Below are 12049 nucleotides of genomic sequence, written 5' to 3' on the forward strand. Positions count from 1 at the left end.
AACTCGCAGTGTTTGGAGGAGGAGGAATGCTGCCTATGACCCCAAGACCACCATCCCCACCGTCAAACATGGAGGTGGAAACATTATGCTTTGGGGGTGTTTTTCTGCTAAGGGGACAGGACAACTTCACCGCATCAAAGGGACGATGGACGGGGCCATGTACCGTCAAATCTTGGGTGAGAACCTCCTTCCCTCAGCCAGGGCATTGAAAATGGGTCGTGGATGGGTATTCCAGCATGACAATGACCCAAAACACATGGCCAAGGCAACAAAGGAGTGGCTCAAGAAGAAGCACATTAAGGTCCTGGAGTGGCCTAGCCAGTCTCCAGACCTTAATCCCATAGAAAATCTGTGGAGGGAGTTGAAGGTTCGAGTTGCCAAACGTCAGCCTCGAAACCTTAATGACTTGGAGAAGATCTGCATATGACTAATCCCTCCTGAGATGTGTGCAAACCTGGTGGCCAACTACAAGAAACGTCTGACCTCTGTGATTGCCAACAAGGGTTTTGCCACCAAGTACTAAGTCATGTTTTGCAGAGGGGTCAAATACTTACAGTGGGGAAAAAAAGTATTTAGTCAGCCACCAATTGTGCAAGTTCTCCCACTTAAAAAGATGAGAGAGGCCTGTAATTTTCATCATAGGTACACGTCAACTATGACAGACAAAATGAGAAAAAAAAATCCAGAAAATCACATTGTAGGATTTTTAATGAATTGATTTGCTAATTATGGTGGAAAATAAGTATTTGGTCAATAACAAAAGTTTCTCAATACTTTGTTATATACCCTTTGTTGGCAATGACACAGGTCAAACGTTTTCTGTAACTCTTCACAAGGTTTTCACACACTGTTGCTGGTATTTTGGCCCATTCTTTCATGCAGATCTCCTCTAGAGCAGTGATGTTTTGGGGCTGTCGCTGGGCAACACGGACTTTCAACTCCCTCCAAAGATTTTCTATGGGGTTGAGATCTGGAGACTGGCTAGGCCACTCCAGGACCTTGAAATGCTTCTTACGAAGCCACTCCTTCGTTGCCCAGGCGGTGTATTTGGGATCATTGTCATGCTGAAAGACCCAGCCACGTTTCATCTTCAATGCCCTTGCTGATGGAAGGAGGTTTTCACTCAAAATCTCACAAAACATGGCCCCATTCATTATTTCCTTTACACGGATCAGTCGTCCTGGTCCCTTTGCAGAAAAACAGCCCCAAAGCATGATGTTTCCACCCCCATGCTTCACAGTAGGTATGGTGTTCTTTGGATGGAACTCAGCATTCTTTGTCCTCCAAACACGACGAGTTGAGTTTTTTTAACCAAAAAGTTATATTTTGGTTTCATCTGACCATATGACATTCTCCCAATCCTCTTCTGGATCATCCAAATGCACTCTAGCAAACTTCAGACGGGCCTGGACATGTACTGGCTTAAGCAGGGGGACACGTCTGCCACTGCAGGATTTGAGTCCCTGGCGGCGTAGTGTGTTACTGATGGTAGGCTTTGTTACTTTGGTCCCAGCTCTCTGCCGGTCATTCACTAGGTCCCCCGTGTGGTTCTGGGATTTTTGCTCACCGTTCTTGTGATCATTTTGACCCCACGGGGTGAGATCTTGCGTGGAGCCCCAGATCGAGGGAGATTATCAGTGGTCTTGTATGTCTTCCATTTCCTAATAATTGCTCCCAAGGTTGATTTCTTCAAACCAAGCTGCTTACCTATTGCAGATTCAGTCTTCCCAGCCTGGTGCAGGTCTACAATTCTGTTTCTGGTGTCCTTTGACAGCTCTTTGGTCTTGGCCATAGTGGAGTTTGGAGTGTGACTGTTTGATGTTGTGGACAGGTGTCTTTTATACTGATAACAAGTTCAAACAGGTGCCATTAATACAGGTAACGAGTGGAGGACAGAGGAGCCTCTTAAAGAAGAAGTTACAGGTCTGTGAGAGCCAGAAATCTTGCTTGTTTGTAGGTGACCAAATACTTATTTTCCACCATAATTTGCAAATAAATTCATTAAAAATCCTACAATGTGATTTTCTGGAATTTCTTTTCTAATTTTGTCTGTCATAGTTGACGTGTACCTATGATGAAAATTACAGGCCTCTCTCATCTTTTTAAGTGGGAGAACTTGCACAATTGGTGGCTGACTAAATACTTTTTTTCCCCACTGTATTTCCCTCATTAAAATGCAAATCAATTTATAACATTTTATACATGCGTTTTTCTGGATTTTTTTGTTGTTATTCTGTCACTCACTGTTCAAATAAACCTACCATTAAAATTATAGACTGATCATGTCTTTGTCAGTGGGCAAACGTACAAAATCAGCAGGGGATCAAATACTTTTTTTCCCTCACTGTATAAGCCTTCCACAAACATAATTTAATTATTTCATCAAAATAGTTTAACCTAGTTTTTTTTGGCAATAATCACTGATCTGGCTTTCAAGTCTGTCTCTGAAAATGCCATAAAAAAAAACATTTAACTAGAACCATATATAATGCACATTCACTAATAATGACTAACTTCTTGTAGCAGGGATTAGTCTATAGAAAGTTAACATAGGTATCATCAACAATCTCTCAAGCCCACATGCTCGTGATTAGCCAGCTAATCTTTATATTTCAAGTTTAGCCAACTTGGATCTATTTGCTAGCTAACAAGGTTGAACAGTTGAATTGTTATGAACAAACCCTTCTGTCTGTCTCCAACTGTTGAAAAGCATGTTAGCCTGTCCACTTTGTTCAGATGTTGAAATCAAGCGGCCTACCTTATTTCTCAGAATGAGAACGAGTTGCCAATTCCTTATATAATTGTGTTTTATGCTTATTGCACATTTATAAAACACAGACTAGACAGCTAGTATAACAGTCTTGGGCTAAAATGCTGCTAGCGATACCCCAATGCCCGCGCGACAAACTGAGCATTCATTTTCCAGAATCAATGTTCATTGATACTCTCGTTTTACTAGTGTCTGCTCTGCGTTTAAATAGTTGAGACATAAAAAGGGTATTGTTAGAAAAGTTAATGTTTTGGTGTCCATATGACCGATTCTGTTGGACCAAACCTCAAATGCAAATAGCGCATTAAAACCATTTTTCAGAGAAGATGTGATCTCTGAACTTTGTTGGCGTGAGAGGCAGGGGGAGAGGGGTTTGGTGTGTGTGTAAACCATAGAGGAAGAGGCGAAGCTCTAAAATCTGTCCAAAATAAGGCCAATGCGTTTCTATGGGCTTATTTTTGACCTAAGCTTGTCGCCTGCCTTCCCGACTTTGGGACAACGACTCCCATTGTTAAGGCAGAGATGTGCATCTTGTCATTATATACAGATCTCTGGTGTAAATGGGAAGGTGCACACAGCACAGAGGAGCGAAGGAGATGAGACCAAAAATACAACATGAGAACAAGTGGACATACAGTGCCTTCGGAAAGTATTCAGACCCCTTGACTTTTTCCACATTTTGTTACGTTACAGCTTTATTCTAGAATGGATTCAATATTATATTATTTTTTTGCAATCTACACACAATACCCCATAATGACAAAGTGAAAACAGGTTTTTAGAAATGTTTGCAAATGTATTAAAAATAAAAAACAGAAATACCTTATTTACATAAGTATTAAGACCCTTTGCTATGAGACTCGAAATTGAGCTCCGGTGCATCCTGTTTCCATTGATCATCCTTGAGATGTTTCTACAACTTTATTGGAGTCCACCTGTGGTCAATTCAATTGATTGGACATGATTTGGAAAGGCACACACCAGTCTATATAAGGTCCCACAGTTGACAGTGTATGTCAGAGCAAAAACCAAGGCGTGAGGTCGAAGTAATTGTCCGTAGAGCTCCGAGACAGGATTGTGTCGAGGCACCGATCTGGGGAAGGGTACCAAAACATTTCTGCAGCATTGAAAGTCCACAAGAACACAGTGGCCTCCATCATTCTTAAATGGAAGAACTTTGGAACCACCAAGACTCTTCCTAAAGCTGGCCGCCCTGCCAAACTGACCAATCGGGGGAGAAGGGCCTTGGTTAGTGAGGTGACCAAGAACCCGATGGTTTCCTCTAGATTTCCTCTGTGGAAATGGGAGAATCTTGTAGAAGGACAACCATCTGCAGAAAGGATCTGCAGAGAAGAATGGGAGAAACTCCCCAAATACTGGTGTGCCAAGCTTGTAGCGTCATACCCAAGAAGACTTGATGCTGTAATCGCTGCCAAAGGTGCTTCAACAAAGTACTGAGTAAACGGTCTGAATCAGACCCGTCACCAGACCTCAGTCTTAAGGGGGGCATATGAAATGCATGGGAGGGCAGGGCACAATTATTATTAGCCTACAGTACGTATATTTAATAATAAATTCCCTCAAGTGGGGGGGGCACAAGCATTTTTGGGGGCGGGCCCGGCCCCTTATGGCCCGCCCATAGTGACGGGTGTGGTCTGAATACTTATGTAAATGTGATATATATATATATTTTTTATAAATTAGCAAACAATTCTAAAAAACTGTTTTTGCTTTGTCATTATGGGGTATTGTTTGTAGATTGATGAGGAAAAAAATCTATTTAATCAATTTTAGAATAAGGTTGTAACGTAACAGAATGTGGAAAAAGTCAAGGGGTCTGAATACATTCCGAAGGCACTATAAACACTCAGAAAAAAACGAAAAATAACAAAACCTTGATTCTTGCAATACAGGCATTTGGAATATTTAACTTGTAGAGTTAAATCAGTTTGGATCAGAAACCCCAGAATGAGCTCAGAGGTGATTACGGTGGTTGGTAAGTACTATACCAGGGTAATCTTTACCTGCACTGCTGTTCTTTGCGTTTCTGAGTGAGGTACTTATTCTTGATGTTCTGCAGCTCATGGGCCAGTCTCTCAATCTCGTACTTGTACTCCTGTTCCTGGGACTCGTACATGTTCAGCTCTGATGACAAAGCCTGGATGTGGGAGATTAAAAGGACATCTAAAATAAATCAACTTCAAGCAGCAGCATATGACTAAGCTGAAAATAACATGGCCAGGGAAAAAGCTACTCTGGGCCTGTGAGCCTGGCTCGCAAGCCTGTGCATGGTCCTGCTGTATCTGAAGTGTCCATTTCTCTGCCAGTGGTCAGAGCTGAGAATGAGGGAGAGAAAGTATGAGAAAGATCGGGAGAGAGAGAGGGATGTACAAAAATAAGATGAAAGGCACAGAGGACCTTGAGCTGTTTTGTCTTCTGCCTCAGTGTCTGCTGGTAGATCTGAAGCTGCTCGGCTGCCTCTGGTCCAGGCTGACGGGCCAGAATGTGCTTCAGCTCCACGTACAGTTTCTCCTTCTCCTGAGCATTGAAGCGGAAGAGAGAGGTGACGCCACGCAGCCAAACATTCAGTCAGGGATGGGCTCTTTAAAAACGTGCACACATCCCACTGGGCGCTTCCTTACCAGCTCTCGACCCACCCATTATCTACAGTTGAAGTCGGAAGTTTACATACACCTTAGCCAAATACCTTTAAACTCAGTTTTTCACAATTCCTGACATTTAATCCTAGTAAAAATTCCAAGTCTTAGGTCAGTTAGGATCACCACTTTATTTTAAGAATGTGAAATGTCAGAATAATAGTAGCGAGAATGATTTATTTCAGCTTTTATTTCTTTCATCACATTCCCAGTGGGTCAGAAGTTTACATACACTCAATTCGTACTTGGTAGCATTGCCTTTAAATTGTTTAACTTGGGTCAAACGTTTCGGGTAGCCTTCCACAAGCTTCCCAAAATAAGTTGGGTGAATTTTGGCCCATTCCTCCTGACAGAGCTGGTGTAACTGAGTCAGGTTTGTAGGCCTCCTTGCTCACACATGCTTTTTCAGTTCTGCCCACACATTTTCTATAGGATTGAGGTCAGGGCTTTGTGATGGCCACTCCAATACCCTGACTTTGTTGTCCTTAAGCCATTTTGCCACAACTTTGGAAGTATGCTTGGGGTCATTGTCCATTTGGAAGACCAATTTGTGACCAAGCTTTAACTTCCTGACTGATGTCTTGAGATGTTGCTTCAATATATCCACATCATTTTCCTTCCTCATGATGCCATCTATTTTGTGAAGTGCACCAGTGAAGAACACCTGCTCTTTCCATGACATAGACTGACCAGGTGAATCCAGCTGAAAGCTATGATCCCTTATTGATGTCACTTGTTAAATCCACTTCAATCAGTGTAGATGAAGGAGAGGAGACAGGTTAACATTTTACTGCAGTGGGCTAAATCTGAGTGTTTCTTGGTAGTCTTAAACAAATATACTTTGAAACAAAAGTATACACCTCACACACGTGGTTATGGCCTTACAAAAAAAATGTCAGATATAGAGTTGAAATGTATAACATTTTGATTTTGCATCCCAATATTACACTTTATATACGTCACAGAAGACTGAAATATAGCAAAATAGTTTGACATGAATTTTTATTAATTATGAAATTATGAAAAATATTAATAACATTCCACCCATGAGGGCACTAGGTCATTTGACTGCTGGAAAAGGTTTTAAAGGATTTTAAGCCTTGAGACAATTGAGACATGGATTGTGTATGTGTGCCATTCAGAGGGTGAATGGGCAAGACAAAATATTTAAATGCCTTTGAACGGGGTATGGTAGTGGGTGTCAGGCGCACAGGTTTGTGTCAAGAACTGCAACGCTGCTGGGTTTTTCACGCTCAACAGTTTCCCATGTGTATCAAGAATGGTCCACCACCCAAAGGACATCCAGCCAACTTGACACAACTGTGGGAAGCATTGGAGTCAACATTGCCCAGCATCTCTGTGGAACGCTTTCGACACCTTGTAGAGTCCATGCCCCGACGAATTGAGGCTGTTCTGAGGGCAAAACGGGGGGTTGCAACTCAATATTAGGAAGGTTTTCCTAATGTTTGGAATACTCAGTGTATGCAGTCCACGCTAATTTCTGAAAGTTATGAAGTAGTGAACAAATTCTCCCAGGCTGCCATTGATTTCTGCTGTGACCATTCCTTGTGGGAGCACCTGGTGTTTGGGTAGCCAATAGGATGAGACAGATTTATCTGTGGTTTACCTGTAATAAAAGCTCTTTCTCCACCACCTCCTCGCTCTTGGTTACCAGACGCCTCTGTAAAGAGTGAATCTTCTGGATCAACTCGTAGGTGCTTGGATCGCTGGCCTGAGGAAAGTCAAATAAGAGGCATTAATGCATAACCCTAAATAAGTTCTCTAGCTATGTCTCACAGGAGCTAGGCTGAAGCATTAAGAAGTTCATGTCCCTAAGAGAGTAGGTATACAGTAAAAGTACATGTTTTTGAGCCCATGCACTCACAAAATATACACACACACAGTCACACACAGTAACACACACACCTCCAGCCTTCTCCAACGATGTACATTCATAGGATTCTCCAGCTCCTCCTCCAAGGCTCTGCACCTTGTCCTCTCTTTGAGCAGCTCCCTCTGCATGTGGTAAACCTCACGTCTGTCACAAAACCCACAAAATGCCATCAAATGTCATGGCATTTCCTCCTCACATATTTCATGACAACAAATACAAGTGGGGCATAGATTGAAAACAGACTTCAATTTCACTATTTTCGTTAATCATTAAGGATGTAAAAACATTGGCAAGCCTGTATCAATTCAATGTTTTGTTCATGGCAGATGTCCAGCAAATGCCACTATGGTAACCTTTTGTGGGTTGCAGATATCAACAGGTTCACAATAAAGCAAATTAATGCTGATAGTGGATGAGACAGCAATGTAAACTGAGCAATGCAGAAATAGTCCTGCTGCACAGATCTGTGCACGTTTGCACCACAAAAACAATTAAAATAATGAAATAATGTAAAACGAAAGGTTATTAAGAATAGTGCATCATTTACAGAAATTGATTATGATTTCAGTGCACTGCTCTCTTTGAACGGTGTTCGGTACTAACTTGAAATATACTTATTCCTGTCACTATATAAGAACTTATTGATTACGTTACATGTATGATAACTGTTTATGTTCTGTGTCAATGAAGTGTGAATAAGGAATGTGTATGGAAAGTTACTGAGGGAGACGAAGGGCAACAGTTAGTCTTTGATAAAGCAGGCCAGCTACAGAACTAGGGAGGAGCGAGGAATTCGGCTCGAGGTCAAGTCAACAGAAGAAGTGAGTAGAAACCTCTGGGAGGGGAGCCAGAGGGGCCCACCCCAACGACCCTCCTTCTACAGCCATATCTCACACACTTCCACTTCCATGCCTACGAAGGTTCTAGCATCAAGCAGGGCCATGACTACACCAGTTGAGAGGAACCAATTAAGTTCCTGCCTAGCAACATACAGTGGGGAAAAAAAGTATTTAGTCAGCCACCAATTGTGCAAGTTCTCCCACTTAAAAAGATGAGAGAGGCCTGTAATTTTCATCATAGGTACACGTCAACTATGACAGACAAATTGAGAAAAGAAAATCCAGAAAATCACATTGTAGGATTTTTAATGAATTTATTTGCAAATTATGGTGGAAAATAAGTATTTGGTCACCTACAAACAAGCAAGATTTCTGGCTCTCACAGACCTGTATCTTCTTCTTTAAGAGGCTCCTCTGTCCTCCACTCGTTACCTGTATTAATGGCACCTGTTTGAACTTGTTATCAGTATAAAAGACACCTGTCCACAACCTCAAACAGTCACACTCCAAACTCCACTATAGCCAAGACCAAAGAGCTGTCAAAGGACACCAGAAACAAAATTGTAGACCTGCACCAGGCTGGGAAGACTGAATCTGCAATAGGTAAGCAGCTTGGTTTGAAGAAATCAACTGTGGGAGCAATTATTAGGAAATGGAAGACATACAAGACCACTGATAATCTCCCTCGATCTGGGGCTCCACGCAAGATCTCACCCCGTGGGTCAAAATGATCACAAGAACGGTGAGCAAAAATCCCAGAACCACACGGGGGGGACCTAGTGAATGACCTGCAGAGAGCTGGGACCAAAGTAACAAAGCCTACCATCAGTAACACACTACGCCGCCAGGGACTCAAATCCTGCAGTGCTAGACGTGTCCCCCTGCTTAAGCCAGTACATGTCCAGGCCCGTCTGAAGTTTGCTAGAGTGCATCCAGAAGAGGATTGGGAGAATGTCATATGGTCAGATGAAACCAAAATATAACTTTTGGTAAAAACTCAACTCGTCGTGTTTGGAGGACAAAGAATGCTGAGTTGCATCCAAAGAACACCATACCTACTGTGAAGCATGGGAGTGAAAACATCATACTTTGGGGCTGTTTTTTCTGCAAAGGGACCAGGACGACTGATCCGTGTAAAGGAAAGAATGAATGGGGCCATGTATCGTGAGATTTTGAGTGAAAATCTCCTTCCATCAGCAAGGGCATTGAAGATGAAACGTGGCTGGGTCTTTCAGCATGACAATGATCCCAAACACACCGCCCGGGCAACGAAGGAGTGGCTTCGTAAGAAGCATTTCAAGGTCCTGGAGTCTCCAGATCTCAACCCCATAGAAAATCTTTGGAGGGAGTTGAAAGTCCATGTTGCCCAGCGACAGCCCCAAAACATCACTGCTCTAGAGGAGATCTGCATGGAGGAATGGGCCAAAATACCAGCAACAGTGTGTGAAAACCTTGTGAAGACTTACAGAAAACGTTTGACCTGTGTCATTGCCAACAAAGGGTATATAACAAAGTATTGAGAAACTTTTGTTATTGACCAAATACTTATTTTCCACCATAATTTGCAAATAAATTCATTAAAAATCCTACAATGTGATTTTCTGGATTTTTTTTCCTAATTTTGTCTGTCATAGTTGACGTGTACCTATGATGAAAATTACAGGCCTCTCTCATCTTTTTAAGTGGGAGAACTTGCACAATTGGTGGCTGACTAAATACTTTTTTTCCCCACTGTAGATGTATTGGCTGTCAAGATGTGCCAGTCTCCCGAGTGGCGCAGTGGTCTAAGGCACTGCATCGCAGTGCTAGCTGTGCCACTAGAGATCCTGGTTCGAATCCAGGCTCTGTCGTAGCCGGCCGCGACCGGGAGACCCATGGGGCGGCGTGCAATTGGCCCAGCGTCGTCCAGGGTAGGGGAGGGAATGGCCGGCAGGGATGTAGCTCAGTTGATAGAGCATGGCGTTTGCAACGCCAGGGTTGTGGGTTCGATTCCCACAGGGGGTATGAAAAAAAAATAATGTATGCACTAACTGTAAGTCGCTCTGGATAAGAGCGTCTGCTAAATGACTAAAATGTAAAATGTCAATGTAAGATGTGTAAGGAGTTGACCCCGCCTAGTAGGAGGTTATAAATATATGTGCTTGTATCGTCATATCTTGTCTTAGCAGCTGTATGACCCAGTGTGGTTTAATAAATCTAGCTTTCTTCAGAGTCCAACTGGAATTTCTACCAGAATCTTAGAACCTAACAGCGGTTAAAGGAAAACTCCAACCAAAAACTATATTTTGGAATTTGTTTCATCATATGCTGCAAAATGCATCATACGGGGATGATTTCTGTATTTTGAAAGTTACATATCTTGAAAAATGTATTGCTGATAAGCAAAACATTATTATGTCAACAATGGACTAATGAAACAAATACTAAAATATAGTTTTTGGGTGGAATTTACCTTTAATCATACTGGTAGCCACCAGCTGCAAAACCAAAGTACTGGATAAATTGGTTATACATTAATTCAGTATGACTTTGGGTGCTAGACGTTCAGGGCAGGGTCTCGATCTTTCTCTGTTTCCCTATGTCCCCCCTTCTCTCTGTCTATATCAGCTTCTCCCTCCCTCTCTGTCTCGCCGGCTCACTTCCTTGCTGTCTTACACTTACTCACTCTCTTACTCCCTCTCTCTCTTCCTCTCTCAATCCCACCTTAAGTCTTCCACGTTAGCCACAGTCTTGGCCAGGATGCCCTTCTCCCGTCGGAGTTTCTTGATCTCCATTTTGAGGAGGCGGATGTCCTCCACCCTCTGGCTGTACTGGATCTCTCCCTTGTTCAGCATGGACTGCTGGATCTTGATCTTCTCGTAGAGGAGGGCCAGCTCGTCGTTTCGTCGCACCAGCTGAGTGCCCAGGATGTCTCGCTCGCTGATCACCTACACGACGGTGATGGCAAAAGAGCAAACAACAAAAACCCCAGGTTACTTTGATCAAAGACTACAAAAATACATGTATAAATCAAATAAAAATGTGATATTGTGATAATGTGTATGATTATTTTCCATCTAAATGGATACTGGTAGATGACCTGCTAAATGACCTGCTATTTCCTAGAAAGTCTTGAAAAAAGATGAATGGTAGTGACAACATACCATAGCATGCTCAATATTTCTACTTGGTCTCATCCATTCAAATACAAACCTCATTAGAAATAAATGAAACCCATGTGATGTGAGACCGCAACTGCATGACAGATCTGCTGGCTGATGACAGCATCTCTGTCCATCCCAGGCCTCTACGGGAAGGGCCTGCCCCTTTATTAAAATCAGCACTATTTTATCACTATGACAGTACTATTTGTCTCTTTGAATGGGCAGTGAGTTCTCAGTGAAAGCAGGGAGCCACCTTTCCACCCCTCTCTCTGTCCCTTACCTGATCCAATTCTTTCTTCTGTCTGAGCCGCTCAGCATCTGCGTCGGCTATGATCTTGAGCAGCTTTCTCTCCTCGGCCTCCTGATTGTCGATAAACTGTTTCGTCTCCTGAGCCTGCTGCTTCATCTTCTGGAGTTCGGCCTATAGGAGGAATGGAAAGACAGCCTTCACTTCATCAAACTGGTTTTAATTGTGCCATTTGAAAATGAGGTAAATGAGGGGAGGCTAGCCTTTGAGGGCAGCCAGGTAAAGAAAAAGAAAACAGACTTTGGGCCTTGGTCAAAAGTAGTGCACTATAATAAGGTGCCATTTGGCAGGATGGGTGTCATGCTGGTGGGGAGTGTGTCACACTGATGTGATTGAAAGAGCTAAAGCAGGTTGGTGTTAATATTTGAGTAAAACAAAATGCTGAATTACAACCATCCTTTCTCTCATGACTAGTTACACCAATGGGTTCCCAGACTAA

The 12049-nt window shown here is 42.7% G+C and overlaps 1 protein-coding gene across 1 annotated transcript in view; it reads right to left on the reverse strand.

Annotated features, from left to right (window-relative positions):
* LOC123483403 (cilia- and flagella-associated protein 58-like) overlaps positions 1 to 12049 on the reverse strand; it is a 36457-nt gene that overhangs the window by 7466 nt on the left and 16942 nt on the right. Inside the window, exons 12-17 of the mRNA XM_045213386.1 lie at positions 11584 to 11724; positions 10864 to 11087; positions 7354 to 7465; positions 7055 to 7159; positions 5189 to 5308; positions 4795 to 4928 (exon numbers count right to left, since the gene is read on the reverse strand). Of these exons, the coding sequence (XP_045069321.1) occupies positions 4795 to 4928; positions 5189 to 5308; positions 7055 to 7159; positions 7354 to 7465; positions 10864 to 11087; positions 11584 to 11724 (836 nt within the window). The remainder of the gene's footprint in view (positions 1 to 4794; positions 4929 to 5188; positions 5309 to 7054; positions 7160 to 7353; positions 7466 to 10863; positions 11088 to 11583; positions 11725 to 12049) is intronic.

The sequence above is a fragment of the Coregonus clupeaformis genome, unplaced genomic scaffold (assembly GCF_020615455.1).
Source record: "Coregonus clupeaformis isolate EN_2021a unplaced genomic scaffold, ASM2061545v1 scaf0107, whole genome shotgun sequence".
NCBI lineage: Eukaryota > Metazoa > Chordata > Actinopteri > Salmoniformes > Salmonidae > Coregonus > Coregonus clupeaformis.